The sequence below is a fragment of the Leopardus geoffroyi genome, chromosome D2 (assembly GCF_018350155.1).
Source record: "Leopardus geoffroyi isolate Oge1 chromosome D2, O.geoffroyi_Oge1_pat1.0, whole genome shotgun sequence".
Classification (NCBI taxonomy): Eukaryota; Metazoa; Chordata; class Mammalia; order Carnivora; family Felidae; genus Leopardus; species Leopardus geoffroyi.
The window spans coordinates 73,681,041-73,699,828 of record NC_059334.1 but is presented as its reverse complement, the minus strand read 5'-3'; the positions used below and the strand labels follow the sequence as shown (position 1 = coordinate 73,699,828).

The 18,788-nt window shown below is 40.6% G+C and overlaps 1 protein-coding gene across 2 annotated transcripts in view; it reads right to left on the bottom strand.

The window, feature by feature from the left end:
- PNLIPRP3 (pancreatic lipase related protein 3) overlaps positions 1-18,188 on the bottom strand; it is a 35,645-nt gene extending 17,457 nt beyond the window's left edge. Inside the window, exons 1-4 of one of the 2 annotated variants that reach the window (XM_045439070.1) lie at positions 17,875-18,188; positions 8,045-8,199; positions 2,957-3,076; positions 2,171-2,302 (exon numbers count right to left, since the gene is read on the bottom strand). In XM_045439070.1, the coding sequence (XP_045295026.1) occupies positions 2,171-2,302; positions 2,957-3,076; positions 8,045-8,199; positions 17,875-17,923 (456 nt within the window). In that variant the 5' untranslated portion in view covers positions 17,924-18,188. The remainder of the gene's footprint in view (positions 1-2,170; positions 2,303-2,956; positions 3,077-8,044; positions 8,200-17,874) is intronic. The other variant, XM_045439071.1, reaches the window with a different exon arrangement.
- Between the last annotated feature and the right edge of the window lie 600 nt (positions 18,189-18,788).

Sequence of the window (18,788 nt, the reverse complement as noted above, 5' to 3'; positions counted from 1 at the left end):
ACACAGCCTGGGGACCAGTCAGGTGACAACGTGACCCCCACATCCACCCACTTCCTCGTCTGGCTGCAGGAGCAAGCACCAGGCAGGCCTGGAGGAATGGCTTCTGTCAGGTTCTTCCCGCTGTGCTAAGCAGCCTCAAGGCCCTCCGGAAAAGAACAGCCCAGAAATGGCATCTGGGGCTCTCAGCCCATGTCCATTCTTCCTGAGACCCAACCCTTCCAGCATCCTCCCAATACAGGCCAAATGCAGTCAGACCCAGGCTGTTACCTACCCTACCTGTGTCTGTCTCCTCCAGTTGAAGGCGACTTGATCAAATGTCTGGGATGACTTTGGTCTTTAAAGAGGAGTTTTTAAGAATATTCACAAAATGGCTATGTCCCTAAGAGTTACACACACACACACACACACACACACACACTCACTCAACTTAAAGGGGAACAAAGGAGCACGCATTTTTAGTTTTATCTAAGCTTCAAGTTCTCTTCATGATAATAGTGAATATCAAGCAATCGCCTTCACTTGGATAAATGTGTCATTTGATCAAATGTTCCACTTTTTATTTTTGCAGTGATGGAAAATAATGACAGTAATGACAATAATCTGTGCTGCTTTATAGAGAGTATTTTCTCTCTGGTTCACACGTGAATGGCTGCCCAGGATGTCTCCTGGTCCTTAGGCAGCCTACCCTCTACTGCTGCTGTCCTTTGAAATCTCTGCTTTCTTTCCTGGGTTCCTCTCCAGTCCTGGTATCTGAGATCAGCCCTCCTCGCCCTCAGTCTTCCCCTCCTCTGTCTCCATCAATTTCCTGCACATTTAGCTCAGCAAATGCTTTCCCCTTCAGTCCAACAAACATTTCCTCTCCTACGAGCCACTCCTACTTTTTTGTCCAGGCCCTAGAAAAGTCCACAGCTCAGGCCTCAGGGTCAACAAAACAATTCACGAAAGTTTAGGACGACTTTTTCTCAAAGAGGAGATGAATCTGATTTCATCCTTTGGGTACAAGGACCCATTCTAAGTACCTCCTTGTGCCCTGGTCTCCTTTGACAGCAGGAAGAGCTGCCGAGCAGTGTGGGGGCGCAGGTGAGTACTTGGCTCCCTGACCCCTCACTGCGCTCGGGGTCCCAATATCACCTCCCATGGCCTCCCATCTAGGTTAGCTGTGGCTCCAGTCTCTCTCCACCCCGTTGCCTTGGACTCATTCACAGCACCGTCCCCATGCTTTGTCAGAGCAGGAACACAGTCTCGCTTGCTGTATACCTTCGGGGACTAGAACAGTGCCCAGCCCACAGCAAGTGCAGAGAAAAATCTTTGTTGAGTGAATGAATGAACCCTCCTTAAGAGTCCGAAAGGGTCATAAATCTTTAGATTTTCCTTCACTGCATTTTATGGTGGGAAATTACTTTCCATTATGGTAGGGCATTCGGAGATTTATAAATGTCTCAGGGTATATCCCTCATAAATAGCAAAGTCTATTTGATTCTTTTAGAAAACGTATAGGCCATTGTGCCTGGACTGGACTACAGACCTAACTAATTCACTGCCATAGAACCCAATTTCTGTAGGAAAATGTATTTCACATTCTAAACAAATAACATTCATAAGAGGGGAACAGTTTCTAATCATCAAAGATAGGTTTACAATGCAACGAAAACTACGCAGCATGAGAGGGTCCTGCAAGTTGACCCAGGAGGCCACCTTGGGGGTGGGGGTGGAGAAGCATTTGGTGAGGAGCCTGTGAAGGGACACTGCCACCAAGTGGTGCTTTGTAGAACCACAGGCGCTTCTTTCCCAAGAAGTAATTTCCCTTTTCCAGTCACCATACAGGAATGCTTATAGTATCCCACCTGTTCAGAATTTGTGTAAGCTAATATAAAAGCCATAAAACTGACCCAAATTCTTGGTGTTATGATGCAAAACCAATTACACATAATTTTTGAAAAAATCAACTTTTGGGGCACCTGGTGTCTCAGTTGGTTAAACGTCCAACTTTGGCTCAGGTCATGATCTTAACGTGAGTCTGGGCCCCGCATTGGGCTCTGTGCTCAGAGCCTGGAGACTGCTTCGGATTCTGTGTCTCCCCTTCTCTCTGCCCCTCCCCCACTCACGCTTTGACTCTCTCTCTCAAAAACAAACAAATATTAAAAAAAATTTAACACTCAACTTTTCTTACCATGAGAACATCAGTAAGATATGCCACCTCGGCACCGACAACGCGGAGGTTGTTTACCGCATGGATATATTCCAGTGAACCGTTAATCCAGTCTACGTTAATGCAGTTCACATCTTCCACTTTGAGCAGCACCTGGGGCAAAGATTTATTATAAGTCTCGGAGAGATAAGAATTGAAGAAAACCAAAGTGACCGAACAAGGGATTCCATAATAAGAAATAACACTACCAGGTACTGAAAACCTATTACATGCTAGGTCCTGTCCTAACCCTTTTACATATATGAACTGATTTCATCCCCAGTTACAGATACGGAATCAGAAGCACAAATAGATTAATTAAACTTGCCCAGGATCATAGTAAGTAGAACCATGGTATGAATTCAGGCAGCCTGACTCTACTATACTATATGGCCTTATAAATAATTGCTTACTGTGTTAGCACTCTATTCATCTTGAGTATCAGAGAGGAAAATTTATTTCTTGGAGTGAACCTGGAAAATTTTCGCCCTTAAGTGAGAAATTTATCGCATCGTTTAATCTTTTGTCAAAAGTGAGAATTTATCAAAGAATAATTATTAAAAAAATATGCTCCCCTTATAATCTACGCAATTCATAATAAGTGAGCATAAATGGGAAATGGATAATTCACTTGGGGCCTTGGGACAAGGACAATGTGAGTAACTGAATGGAGGGATTTCCATGAATGGGCATTAATGTATGTGAAGTACATTCCCATTAAACATAGAGCTTTTATCTAGTAGAGGGAAGAGTTTATTCACATCATACATTGCACATGTCTTGCTGCCATTTTCCATCTGATTTCCATCCGGGTATGTTGATATGGGTCATCTTGTCTGTCCCAAAGTGTGAGGCTTGGATAGTTCGATAATTAACTGCACTGATCTCCTATTTCAAGCGAAAAGAGATGAAGGTTAAAAAAAAAAAGAATTTAAAATTACTTGATATTTAGTAGAATTATTCTGTCTGCTCAAAAGTCTTCCACTAAATTGGATTGTTAACAACCTTATTGAAAACATTTTAACCAAAGAAATAGTTAATGTGACACACTGCAAAATACTAAGAAGTTATTAATGTGTTATACAATCCAAAATGCAAACTTAATCACCAGGAAGGGCAAGTGTGTGGTTTTAAGGCACTGTTTAGGTCAGGGCTTTAGGACTGTGTTGGGTCAGTTTCAGTCAGGACTTCTGTCAGCCTTACTTTCGTACAGCACTTCTCTGTCGCCGATGTGATTCATGAGTAGCGTGTTACTTGAGGCTTAAAAGCATGCTACAAAGGTGGCAAAAACAGATTGTTCACCCCACTTTAAGAATGAGGAATAGAGGTTAGGATCTCACCATGTGCAATACAACAGCTAACGATAATTTTATGTAATTACATTAAATGCTCTTTTGTACTTCTTGTGTTTTGTTGGATTCTTTTTATAACCAAACTCAATTTAAGTGATATGATGCATTTAAGTAATTTCATTATTAAGAGAAAAATGAAAAGGCACAATAGAAGAAATGTGCAAAATTCTATTTTGAGAAAAAGTGAATAGTCTAATCAGCAAACTGCAAATTTGACGATGGTGAATCCTAACACTGGAAAGCAACACATTTAGATACCTATGAAATTCCAACAAAGAGCCTATTACCAGCTACCTGTGATTAATAGTAACGTGCAATTAATCATATAACTTGCCGGCTAAAGTATCTCCCAAGATGGTGAGCAAACAATTATGAGAATCCTAAATTAGTTTACATGGCAATTGTAATAGAGCTACACTTAGATGTGCCTACATGCTGGGAATTGTTCTAAGTACTTTGTAGAGTAGCTCATTTACCTTTCACAACACTGTGAGGTAGGCACTAACTTTACAGATTAGGAAAGAACATGATGAGAAGTCACTTGTCCCGAAGCACCTGGCGTGGGGGCTGAAACCCTCATGGTCTTTCTCTGAAGTCATGTGCTTCACCACTGAGCTCTCCAGTTAGGATCTGATCCTACTGTTCTTTACTGATAGGGCTCAGGGCAGATGTGGGATTTGCTGAGGCAGATAATAAAATCAAGTGTACCTGGGCCTTCCCAGAAACACTGTTTTGCTAAATAATGGAATTCTAGTGCAGAAACCTTTGTCCATCTATATACCTAAAAGAATCCAAATGCTCATTCCAATTCCAGCTGAAGTCCCTTAAACTCAAACTGTGTTTCTACTTCTATGCTCCCCCTCAAAAGAGTCTTATTTGGGAAAAGGAATTTGGTAGAGAAAGTTTGTTTAATCTTTCCCCATCACGAGACTCGCGGGAAGCGGGACCTTGTGATAGCTTCAAGGTAGCAATCTGACAAGGATTGTGAGGTCCGACCATCCTCCACTGTCACAAAAGCCCTGGAAGAATTTAATAAAATAGAAAAGGTAGAAAAAACCACTATTTTTCACTTTGTATGCCATCTGGCACACCCCTATGAAGTGGCATACTAACTTAGAAAATGTGAAACTTGAAACGACATCATGGAATCAACTCAAAGAAGACAACTCAGATTCTGCCATCACAAGGACAGAACCCTAAAGGGTGTTGGGACAGAACAGGTCATCCAGAGAAAGGGCTAGTTAAAGTCTCAGTGTTTAGCTGGGTGCTCAGGCCTTTACTTGGAACATTCTTATCTTTGAGGAGTTAGAAACTAACTGGAATGAGATCAACCCATCCTACAAAGCATGACTGGATGATCTCGTTTCTAGTACGTCAAAAGTAGTCACTGGTTAGATATGTTCTAGCCTGGAGAAAAGCTGCAGGCACAGAAACTACCATGATTATGTCAAATGTGCATCACCAGCAGCGACTGCATGAGCCACTCTGGGGGACAGTAAGTTGGTTTTATTCTTGCAGAAATGTAGCTGTGAAGACCTATGACTCTCAGAAGAGTCAAGTTTATTGCACCATGTTCAGCTTTAACAATTCCTCTATCTGAGAAAAGAGTACATTAAACCATTGCACAGTTTACCTCCGCTTCCTCATAAACGGAGTCAGATTTGCACAGTGTAGCATATGGGTCAATTCTGGTTTTTAGTACCGCATCCTGACTCATCCTATATCCTCACTGTTGTTATAAAACACTCTAACCACAAACCCTTAGGCTTCCATCCATTGCAAAATTCAAGTACAGATCTGGTTTGTCACATGGGTTTTTCCAAATGGAAAGGAGTGGTAAAGATATGAGTAACATTGTTTTTATGGTCCCTTTATTAGGAAAGTGCTCAGTGTCTGATATTCTCTTCATTGCCTTTAGGGCCCAGACTGTCCTAAAGACTGACCTTCATCACCTGTTTTAGTGCCCGTTCTCTACAAAACTTCAGGTGCATGGCCACTGTGCAGAAAGTGAGGGGCGCCTGGGTGGCGCAGTCGGTTAAGCGTCCGACTTCAGCCAGGTCACGATCTCGCGGTCCGTGAGTTCGAGCCCCGCGTCGGGCTCTGGGCTGATGGCTCAGAGCCTGGAGCCTGTTTCCGATTCTGTGTCTCCCTCTCTCTCTGCCCCTCCCCCGTTCATGCTCTGTCTCTCTCTGTCCCAAAAATAAATAAACGTTGAAAAAAAAAATTTAAAAAAAGAAAGTGAAAGGACCCATGAGTCCAATGAGAACTGAAAGTAAAGACTAGGGGTATACTTAGTCCTGAATGCACACATAGACCCTGGAAGTCCTAAACAAACAGTGAAGGTGCTCCAAAACATTTTTATTCAACATAGATTCTCTTTACATTAAAAAAATGTGGTAAAGTATATGTAATGTAAAAATTACCATTTTAACCATTTTCAAGTATACAATTCAGTAACATGAAGTCACTCACATTGTTGTGCACCCATCAACACCATCCCTCTCGAGGAATTGTCTATCATCCTAAACTGAAATCCTGCACCCATTAAACAGTAACTCTCCATTATCACCTCCCCTAGCCCCTGGTAACTATTATTCTGCTTTCCATCTCTATGAATGTGACTATTCAAATAGGTGTTTCATATAACTGGAATTACACCATGTTTGTCCTTTCGTGTCTAGCTGATTTAACTTAGCAAAATGTTCCTAAGGTTCATCCATGTTGTAGCATCTACCATAATTTCATTTCTTTTAAAGGCTGAAGATATTCCTCTCTTTGCTTCTTGATAGTTATAAAAATCAAATTTTTAGGTACAGTTGCTTTGTAAGTTTCTCCATACCCAAAATAAGAATTTTTCTTCTTTGTTTTAGATAGAGCTGTCATCTACAGCGCAAATGGCACATGTCAATGAAGAGTCGTGTGTCCCTGTGTATGTGTCTGGTAGGTAGACAGCTACAAATCAGATCCTGTTTGTAAGAAGGCAGAGCAGAAGGCTGTCTTGGCTGGGTCTGATGGAAAGTAAGCCTCAAGGTTTTATAGGTGAAGGTAAAAACTGGAAATGTCATTGCACTGGGGAGTGCTCTTTCTCTGGCTCGCGCTCCACCTGGGTCTAGTATCATGCTCTGTTTTTTCTCTGCCCCTAAGATAACATCATTCTTGGGTTTCAACTCTCACCACTGGGTAAAAGACTTTGGGTCCTATTTTTCCAGGTCTAGATTCCCACAGAGTTGCAAGACGAAAATCTCCAATAGCCTACACGAACCTCACTCGTCCAACATGTAACTCATTCTCTGGCATCCCCAATCAAGTTTTCTTGTTAAAACGGTCATTATTCTTCCCATAACTCATGTGTAAAATCTCCAGGCAGTTTATGATGTTTATCATGTCAATTTTCTATTATCATACTCATGTTCATTCCATGGCTCAGGCTAGTTCCCCGAGTCCATTCCGAACCGTGCTGTAGTTTTCTAGTGATCGCGAATAGCACTTTCTGTGATGGTGGAAATATCCTGTGTTTGCACTGTCCAAAATGGTAGCCACTAGCCACATGGGACTATTAGCACTTGATATGTGGCTGGTGCAACTGAAAAACTGAATTTTTAATTTTATTCCATTTTAATGCCACACGTAGCTCATGGCTACCATGTTGGGGGGCATAGTACCAAACAGTCAGGAAATCACCTGCAGGCTTGCCCGGCTCCAGTCAAGATGGTGCACTGCAGCCAGAGTAAACAGCCTAATGACTCTTCAGAAACTACCAGTGGGACCCCCTGACTCACAGGATGAAATCCAAAATACCCAGGAAGGAGTTACGCAATTTGTCTCTAAACTATTTTTCTAACTAACTCCATATTTTGAGGACTTCCTTTCAGTCTAACTCAACATATTGTCATTCATCAGATGTTCTCTCCTTTATGTATTTGTCCACGCCTTTTTTTTTTTTTTTTTTTTTTTTTTGCCATTTCTCTGTCTGCCTCTGCTTATGCAAACCCTTCCCACCTTTCAGGACACACCTCAAAACACGTCTTCCTCAAAGCCTTCTGGCTCTTGTCCCACCCTCAAGGGGAAGGTAAGCCTTTCCTCACTGCTCCCAGATTCTTTTGTTTGTATCTTATGTAACAGGTCATAATTTGTGCTGCAACAGAGGTAATTATTTATATACCCCCTTTCCCCTAATATAATAAATTTAGGACACTGTCTTATTTATTCAATTTAATACATGAGGAACCTGTTGACTATTTACAGTCTTACGTGTGGAAAGCTCCCAATTAATATATGTATCAAATGAAATATCAAATTTACCTCCTTTGAAACGACATACTCAGACCAATCTTTATACTTAAATACTAGGGCAAGTATGATGAGAAAAAAAAATCTAGCTTACAATATTAAAAAGAAATATTTGCCTTTAAGTCAATAGTTTATCCCAGAGTAGGTTACTGAACCTATAGCTACACCTTATATTTTGGAATAACCTATGTGTGAAGGCAGCAAGTTATCTTACCTGATAAGCTTTGGGATTATGTCTCGTGTAGAGCAGAAAGCGAGTGTTTATCTCTTCTGGAGACCAGGGTAGACCTGCCAACTGTCTTGACAAAGTCCCAGTCCATGGGAAACCATCTTTAAAGCACCCCACCCTTTCATAGCAAACTTCTTTTCCTGCGGCAGAAAGATTGAGTGTCAGTATTGTAGGAACCAGGCCCAGAGAGAGGTTGTTTCCTACCATGAGGCTTAATTGAAACTGGTCTTTTAAGTTAAACAAGTCTGACTTAGGGGGAGATTCTCTTCAAAAAATGCTCTCCTCTCTCCTTCCCCCACCACCCTCCCAATATCATGACCATGACCTTGTAGATCACAATGTTGCGGATGAGAGCACAGGGGCTGTGGGATCAGACGTTCTTGGCTTTGGGCAATTATTTTGCCTCTTTAGAGCCTCAGTTTCCTCCTCTGTGATGTGGAGATAATACCACCTACCTTACAGCCTTGTTGGGAAGCCTAAACGAACTATTACACGGGACAGCCCTTGTCAATGGGCCTGGACATAAGAGGGATACTGTGTGTTCCCTGAATTTCTGTCTTTCCTATCAGACTGAAAGTTTTGGATGAAATGGACCCTGGAGTCCCCAGGACCTAGCACTATGCCTGACACACTGTAGGAGTCCAACGTCGGTCTTCTGGGAGGATAGATAACAGCAAAGTTTCATTCAGTTTTAACCAAGTCTCTTCTGGAGCTCGCCTCACTCACGTCTAAAATGAGACGCTTTGGGCAAACTGAGTCTTAATGTTTCTGTCATCCACCGACTCTGATTGATCTTTTCACCATGGCCTTTCTTTTTCATTTTCTTTTAACAGCCAAAAGCAAATAACTTTATTTCATACTGTTTCATGGAGGCATAGTTTAACTTGTTCAATTATAACAATAATTATTTATTCAATTTAGCATTGAATTATGTATTCAATGTGTTATTATGATTTATTAAATTGGTTGGCATTTATTCAATATATGGTTATTCATTAGTATTGGCTACAACTGTTTGAAGTCTTGAATTTGAGCATTTCCTTTTCTCACTTACCAAAAAATGCTGAATAATTCTTTCACTCTTAAGTCCACCAGATTTTACTTTGAAATCTTAGGAGATTTTGCATTTTCTCCATTCCCTAACAATGAGATTACCCGCTAAACATGAAGAGAGAGGATAAGGAATTAAAAATTTTTTTAATCAAACAAATGTTTATACATTAAAAAGAAATTGTACAGATGAGCAACATCCGTGCTCACTCCCAAACGCAGCCCTCTCCCTAGAGGTGGCTACTTTTAAACATGTCTGCTGTTATTCTCGTGGTTACCCCCACATCTCTATATAATGTGCTAACACTGCCAAGGTTTGATTTATTAACATTAGTCACACATGATCTATTAACTTGCTGCAATACTAAATGAGGATTTAACCCACCTATTCTTGGGATCAGTCAGGATCAGGGCAAGAAACAAATCATACCGGTTATTTTAACTGTGAGAGTTTAATACAATGAATTGCTATCAATCAAGTGTTGGAGAACTGAAGGCACAAAGGGGCCCATGTAGTTGCTCACAGGTGGCAACTGCAGAGAGCAGCTGCTAGTGGAAGGCTGGTGGAAGAATCAAAAAGAACCAAACCAAAAGAACCAAACCAAAAAGTCATTCAGATGTAGAAACTTGAAGGAAGGGCTGCTAGACCCTGGCGGGGAGGGGTGCTGTCTCCAGAGCTGGGGTTTGGCCCGTGAAGAGGGGTGCTGGCTGGCTAGCACTGGCATCTTTGAGTAGGCACCGTGTGCCTGCTTCTGGGTGTTTCAGAACAACTGCCAGCTGGAGCCACCTGCTGCTACCGGATGATTATTTGTCATTTCTGGAAAAACAGACAGGAACCAGGAGCAGAGAAGAAGGAACACCATCTTCCTCCCTCCTGGAACTTCAGTGTCCCTCTAGTGTCTCTATTGACAGAGCTTCTCTGGGAGTGGCCAGACAGGCTGAACTGTGGTTGCACGTCCCGGCGCTGGCCAAGGAAGGGCTGGCCTGAAACTGCTGGGGGACAACACCTCCTACAAGTCCTGCTCTCCACGCTGTCTCAACTCCTCCTCCTCTATAGTCAATAACACTGTTTTTAGCTCATTAACTGGCTTCCACTGTGAACTGAAATAGTAATAATCTATTTCTTTTTTTTTTTTAATGTTTATTTTTGCGAGACAGAGCGAACGAGTGGGGGAGGAGCAGAGAGAGAGGGAGACAGAGAATCTCAGGCAATCTCAGTCTGCTGTCACTCAGGCACTGACAGTCTGCTGTCAGCGCAGAGCCCAACGTGGACTTGAACTCACGAAGAGTGAGATCATGACCTGAGCCGAAATTAAGAGTTGGAAGCTTAACTGACTGAGCCACCCAGGTGCCCCAGTAATCTTCTATTTCTTGATCGATACCTCATACTCCTTATAACCTGACTCTCTACCTTTGCAAGACGAAGTTTTAAGCCATGTTACCTCTCTTCCCTTCCATCTTCCAAGGTCCGCCAGCAGCACTTTGACTGCATATTGTCAAAGTTGATAACATTCAGACTTCGTTCTATGATCATAATTAAGTCTTTTATGTTTTGTGGGTAGGCTGGCTCCAAAAAATTGAAAGCCAATAAACAGAATTTATACGATTATGACTGGATAAATATTTTTCCTTTCAGAGCCAGCTAGCATGCTATAATTACATTTGCTTATCTGCACTTTGTTGTATGGTTACCCATTCGCTTCAAAAGGGGAATATTCACATGAATTATCTTTTCTTAGACATGAATTGCTCGAGATCAGTGTCATTTTGGTTTGCTTCATATTTGGATCATGCTTTTCTTGTAGCATTTTCATTTTCCTGGATTCTCTGGTTGCCTTTGTTTTCTCTTGTTCTAAGTGTAAACATGTGCCTTCTTCAATATATCTCTACTATAGCTCCTCAATCAATATTTCTCATGCCTGGAATCCATTCTGTCTTTTTTCTGTTGAAGCACACATATGTCCAGTTCTAATTTGGATCAATGAGTTCACATTTGGATCGTGCCTTTCTAATACAACCTTCTGTTTTTTTCTAGAATGTCCAGCTGCCCTTGCTTTTTGCACGCCATGTCTCCCCCTCCCCCATACACCCAAATTCTCAACTACATTATTCAGTCTATGGAAAGGAGTTTGGATTTTGAAATAAAGACTTGTAAAAACTGTATGTTTCTTATGTTTGTAACTTACCAGGGTTATTGGTCACTATGCCTTTTTCCATAAGGAAATACCCATAAAAAGAATATAAAGTTAGAAGAAACTAGATATGATGAAGGAGACTGATCAAGATCATAAAGTATCAAAGCCATTTAGGGAAAAAATTGAAAGATTAATAGTTCTTTAAAAATAACATGTTTGCTACAAAATCAGTAAGTTGATACTGGGCCAATAACTTAAATGGCCCATATGACAAAGAATATAGTTTTAGAACGGTAGCGTTAATGGTATTATGCAGTCATTGAAAATGCTTACAGAGATTTGTAATGAAATTTGTAATGACAGTGATTATGTTAGTGTGTTGTGCTGAAAAGGCAGGCTGCAGAACTATGCATGGTTTTATTTAAAATGCATGGGGAAAAAGAAAATTTAAAGGAAGTGCATCAAAATATTAATAATGGTGAGAAAGCATGGGTTTTATTTATTTTTTGAGAGAGAGAGAGAGAGAGAGAGAGAGAGAGAGAGACAGCACAAGTGGGTGAGGGGCAGAAGGAGAGGGAGACACAGAATCCAAAACAGGCTCCAGGCTCTGAACTGTCACCACAGAGCCCAACGCAGGGCTTGAACTCACATACCATAAGATACGTGAGTCGGACACTTAACTGACTGAGCCACCCAGGCGCCCTGAGGATGCGTGGTTTTTATTTTCTCGTTTACCCTTATCTATGGTCTTAAATTTTTAATAATTAATAATGGCAACTCTAAGTCACAAAAGAAAAAAGAAGACTACTTCTCCAAATTATGTTTAATTAATAATAATTTAATTAATAATAATTAAAAGGGCAAAAACAGACTGAGCCCTAAGTGTCACATATGTGAGGAAATGAAGACTTACAAAAAGTGACCACCCTGCCCAATGCGTCATTGTTATTAAGTTGGTGGTGGGAGGGGGGGGGCAAGAACCATGATGCAGCTCACTCTATCACTAAGTAGAATTGGGAGGTGAATTAATTAGCTTTTGTTAGGTTATGTTGTAACAAATAGCCTCCAAATCTCCTCGGCTTCCCAACATGAAGGTTTAGTTCTCGTTCATGTTCTATTTTGACTGCAGTAGTTTCCGGTTGGCTGTGGCTCTGATTTACCAGTCTTCTTCCTTCCAGGATCTAAGCCAAAAGAGACCCTGTCTGGAACATGTTGCTCTTGGGGCAGAGGGAAAGGGCAGAACCATGGTTGAACCATGCAAATGCTCTTCATACAGGCATTCGAACTTGGCACTGCTCTCTGCAGGTCATGTAGCCAAAGGTGGGGCTGTAGCATCCTCTTCCGGGGAGGGGGAGTAAAGAGTGGGGAACAACACTACCATCTGAAACAGAAGGGTATGCAGGTTTACATTTTTATAGGTGCCACTGGAAGGAAAACCTTTTGTCATTTTCATTTGTATTCCTTGAATTACTTAAATACCTGAATATCTTGTGCATTTCTGGCCCTTTGCACATGTTCTGTGGGTGACATCTTTGTTTCTGATGTACATTTTTCTAAAGTTTGCTTTTTTCTTATTTATTTGTAAAAACTCTTCAAATAGTAGAGAGATTTGGTCCTTTTCAATCAGACATGGAGAAAAAATATTCTAGTTTGCTGTTTTTGTTTTTGTTTTATAGAAATTTCACATTTTACTCAACAAAATAATCAGTCTTTTTCTTTATGGCTTTGGGGTTTCATCTTGTTTAGAAAAGCCTTCCTTACTTCAAGATCATTAACAATTTCACTTTGTTTTCATTTATATTTTTCTTGTTTCACTCTTTTACTTTAAATGTTCATTGACCTGGGGTTTATTCTGGTGTAAAGAGAAGTTTTTCATCTAGAAGTTCAATTCTCTTGGCTTGAATTTATACAAAGTATAATCATTTCAATGTCTTCCACACCTGTGGTTATTTCTCTTTATTGAAATCTGTAATCACAGTTTTCTACTTTTTAGTTTTATTAAGCAATCACAATATACATTTATCAATTATATTGCTTTACTCCTGTTCTTCTAATGTGTTAACCTTTACTTTTATTTTTATTCATGAAATTCTTCCTTCAATGTTACTTGTTCTTTTTCTAGTGCCTTCAGTTCTTGGGTCATTGTATTTTGATATAGTCTGCAACTGAAGTGTTTTGTTTACTCTTTGACTTCAACGTTCTTTACTATAGCACATTAGGTTTAATTGGTTAAGAAATCATATAAGTTGGTATATTAGTTCATGTTTTCTTAACTTCCACTTTCTAAATGGGTAATTTTTCATACCGTGAGCAGCCTTTCCCAATGACAAAAAATATCTTGAAAATGGACTCATTAATTTATTCAAGAAATATTTATTTGAGTGTCTATTATGTGCCAGATATTGTTCTCAGCATTAGGGAATCAACTGTGGAAAAAATAAGCCTCACCCTGGTGGAGTATAGCCCAATGGGTGTGTGGGGACAATGAATAAGAATAAGTAAATAAAATGAAGATGTGTACGTGTTCAGGTGAGGAAGGGGTTGCTATTCAAATAGGGTGGCCAGGGAGGATCTCACTAAAACAGGTGGCATTTGAATCTATAGCTGAAGGGGGTGAGGAGCAAACTGTGGGGATTTCTGGAAGAGGGCTGAGGGAAGAGAAGACACAAGCCTCTGAGGGAAGGAGCATGGCTTAGTGTGACAGAGGACTTATGACACGGCCACCCTGATCAGAGCTGACGGAAGAGTGGGAAGTGACAGGTCCGTAACACCTTACTCTGCAATTGCAAAATCTAAAATCCTCTGGGGGAAAGAAGTGGGATTTTGATTTTTTCATTCGTTTTTCAGTTTGCAGAAAACTCATTTGGTAGCAAAAACTGACCTGAGGCTATACATATTCGTCATCCTAATTAATATGAATGTTCATAGATTTTACTACAAAAATATCCATGTGGTTGTGCTACCCAAGATTCCTCTCAGGGTTTTGTATTTTACAGTATACTTAACATTAGAAAAAAAAAAGTCTGAGTTCTGGGACATATCTGGCCCCAGGGAGTTGAACAAGGGATGATGGACAAGGGATGGTATTAGGAAGGTAACAGAGGGCTAAAGCATGCAGTGCTTGGCAGATCATTGGAAGGACTCTGGCATTTACTCCAAGGTGAGGGGGATAGCCATTGGAGGGCCATGAGCAGAAAAGTGATGCAGACTGACTTAGGTTTATTTTGTTTTAGGAATATACTGAAGCAGGACAAGGGGGGAGGCACAGAGATCATCTGGGAGGCGACTGTAGCAAATTAGACAAGAGACAATGGTGTCCAAAGTCAAGGTGGCAGCAGGGGAAGTGGTGAGAAGTTGTCAGGTTTTGAATAAATTGTGAAGGAGGATCAATTTACTGATTAATTGGCAGGAAGGTGTAATAGAAAAGTAGAGGATGATGTCAAGGTTTTTGGCGAAGTTCCTGGAAGGCTGGAGTTGCCATTACTTGGGGAGACGCTAGAATTCTAGACAGATTTGGGAGTAGAATCAAGAGCTCAGCTCTGGGGACACCTGGGTGGCTCAGTAGGTTCAGTGGCCTACTCTTGATTTCGGCTCAGGTCATAATCTCACGGTTCGGGAGTTTGAGCCCCATGTCAGGCTCTGCACTGAAGTGAGGGCCTGGTTGGGATTCTCTCTCTCCCTCTGCCTTTCTCTCTCTTTCTCAAAATAAATAAATGAATGTAAAAAAACTTAAAAAAAAAAAGAGCTCAGCTCTGGATATGCAGCTTTTATATGAATTAGATACATAAGTGGAGATGCCACAGAAGTAGGTAGATATATGAGACTGCAATTCCAGGGAGAAGTTCAGTTGCACATAGGAACTTGGCAGTCATAAACATAAAGTTGGTGTTTGACGTCATGAATATGGAGAAGATCACCAAGGGAGTGATGGTAGGTAAAGAAGAGGGATGACCTAAGGACAGAGTCCTAGGACACTCCATCATTGAAACATCAGGAAGACGAGTGGGGATAAGCACAGAACACTGACAAAAAGGCCTACAAGAAGTAGGAGGAAACCCAGAAGAACGTGGAATCCTAGATGCCAACTTAAAAATGTACTTCCAGGGGAGAGAGCAATCAAGAGTACCAAATACTGCAAAGTCTAAGTAGATGAGGATGGAGAATTGACCACTGGCTTGTCAACATAGGAGTAACTGGTGACAGTGACAAGGGTAGTTTCTGGGGTGAAAGCCTGATTGGACTGAATTCAAGAAAGAAGGGGAGGAGAAAAAGAAACCCCATACACACAACTTAGAAGTGGAGTTTTAAAGATGGATGGGGTACCTGGGTGGCTCAGTTGGTTAAGTGTCTGACTTTGGCCCAGGTCATGATCTCGCAGTTTATGGGTTCAAGCCCTGCATCAGGCTCTGTGCTGACAGCTCAGAGCCTGGAACCTGCTTCAGATTGTGTGTCTCCCTCTCTCTCTGCTCCTCCCTTGCTTGTGCTCTGTCTCTGTCTCTCTCTCTCTCAAAATTGAATAAACATTTAAAAATACATTTTAATTAAAAAAACAAAAAGATGGATGAAATAACACGTTTGTGCTGCTGGGAATGTTCCAGAAGACAGGAAGAAAATTGGTAAAGCAGGAGAAATAGGAGAGAGTGTGGTTGAGTGCACTCCTTGGGCAGGTGAGAGGAGAGAGTGTCTAATATACATGAGGAAGGGTTGGCCTTTGTTGCAGCAAGAACAGCTCATCTCTTGTGAAAGAGAGAAGGCAGAACGTACAGGCAGGTGTATGCAAGTAAGTTGGATAAATGTGGTACTGGGAGCTCCGCAAAGGTCTCTTCTCTTTGTTTCCATTTTCTTATTGAAATGGGAAACCAGGCCATCAGCTGAGTGTTGGTAAGCAGGGAGGTGTTGGAGATTTGAGAAGAGGGGAGAAAAATGAAAGAACCCAGGAGCCCAGGCAAATGAATGGATGAGGGAAGAACAGTAGGATGGCTTGGCAGCCTTAGGGTCACCTTCTGTCTGATAACCATGACTTTGCAGTGAGACAGTCAGCATGGTGTGTGTTTTTCTCCAGGCACAGTCAGCTGCACAGAGATGATGTGTTGGATTTAACCAGTGTTGTGGTTAAGCCAAGTGAAGCAAAAGCAGCAAAGAAGTCCAATGTGTATACCAAGGAGTGATTATGATTGGCCATGGCATTAAACTGAGGAGAGAGTTGGCTGGCTGCCAAAAAACTTAAAAAAATAAAATCATAGTTATATTAAAATTAGATTATATATATAATAGTTATGCATAGTTATATATATATGTGTAGTATATATGTGTGTGTGTGTGTATATATATATATATATATATATATATTTCTACTGCACACTTATATTCATTATAGAGCCGCTATCATTAAAAATTTGAGTCTCCATCACATTTGTATTATTACCTGCATTGGCATCTATTAAATTTGTAACAGAGTCCATTTGCATTTAGTTCTCTGGTACCTACCATTTTACAATTTGTGTTTAATTCAATAAACCTTCAAACAGAAATCACTCCCTACTGAAAAGTAAGTATTTCCGATGGGTATAGGGAAGTCTTATTAATCACAACTATGTCTCCAGGGTTCAACACAGTGCCTGGCACATAGTAGGTGATTGTATTTGTTGATTAAAATAAAACATATTAGCATCCTTGTTCAGAGAGGACTTTGAGAGAGGACAAAGAGGCCTGAAGTCTGGAAGGAGGAGAGACCACCTGAGAAAAAAAAGGTGACGGTATAAGAACAATAGACCAGGCAAGACTTCACTCGATTCTGTTCTGGAACTGATCAGTCTAGCTGCTTTCAGTATTCAGTAAGGACTGTCGGGGGCAGGAACATTACAGAAAATAGAGCACAGTTCCAGGAATATACTAAAACCAACAATAGATCCATCCACTTTTATCCCACAGAAAAGATCTGGAGGGCAGGGAGTAAAAACACTGAAATTCTTTGATTCTATTTTGGTTAAAACATATCAACTAACTTTTGTTGTGCTTATAGGAAGAACACTGAACCAGGGAGGTAAAAACAGAGATAAACAACAGCTACTACATAGGAGATGCCTGAAGAGTCCACAATATAAAGAGTACAAGTCCATGAATATTGAGTTGATGTGTAAGAAATGTTCACAGACCAAAATCTCTTCACAAAAGCATGACCCAAATAGAAAAAATCAACATGGAAGTTCCAATCACCATTAGTCATTCATTCATTCATTCATTCATTCATACATTGATTGAGCATCTACAGTGATTCAGATACTGAAACCAGAAATATGAATGTATTTTCTCATTTATTGCTACACACTTATCTTAGAAGTGAAGGAATCAAGACTTTAACAGATAAGTTGTTTCACCAAGGCCATAGGCTAGTAAGTATAGAGCTGGGAGCCCAGTACAAGCCATCCAGCAACTTTTATATTATTGGAAATAGATACTTCCTATATACTTATCAGATTTAGTATTACTAAATTGATTCATTTCCCTTAGATATTTCTATGACAAATAAATCAAAATATAAACAGAGCCAATATTCCGAAACCCGTATCAATCACATTCTGGATGTGACTATACTCCTTATTTTCAAGGAACTAATAAATTAAGTCTTACCCATTGATGTGCCAAAGAATAAGAGAGCAGCAATCCAAATTCCAAACATCGAAGTTGCTTTTGAAAATCACATCAACCCTTCTTGAAGATTTTTACTCACAAAGTCCCCTCACTATAAAATATTAAGCAATTTTCTTCAAAACGTTATCACCCAACATTTAAGTTCTAGGTCCGGAAGAGTGTGGAGTTCACACGACCTTCAATCCCGATGCCCTGCAAAGTAATGTGCCCTAGCCTAGACTACTGGCTCCACATTAAGAGATATAATTAGCAAGGTGTGCCTTCCATTAGGTGATTGGTAGTTAAAACCTCCCAGGTTTTGATGTTTCATCATTAGCAAGATTTTGGTTACACACAATCTGAGTCACTCTTGAAAGTTATTTTAAGGCTTTGGGAGGGTAGATAACAAACATCGAAAAGGCACAGTTTTTCCAAACCAGGACCATAACTTGGAGTATTCTTCCCCTCACACATGCCGAAGGGCAAACAAACAGACCCTCCTGAAACATGTTAGGAGTTAAATAATGAACGTGGCTAATAATGGCTAATCTGCACATCTTGTGTGGCAATACAACGTTGCAGCTGCCATCATCTGGAGCCCAACCACCTGGATCCAAATTCTGGCTCTGCCACTTATTAGCAGTGACCTCACACTAGCAAGCCTCACTGCACCTTTCTTCACTTGTAAAATGGGGATAATCATGGTTCCCAACCCACAGGGTCATTTAGTGACAGAATTGCTTATTATATAAATAGTATCTCGTGTATAGTACTGTAGTGGAGTTAATTTTATTAGTGATTTTTCAACTATGTTAATGGTTATAAGAACAAATTTATGTCCACATATATTAAATTTTTTTTTCAATGTTTATTTATTTTTGGGACAGAGAGAGACAGAGCACGAACGGGGGAGG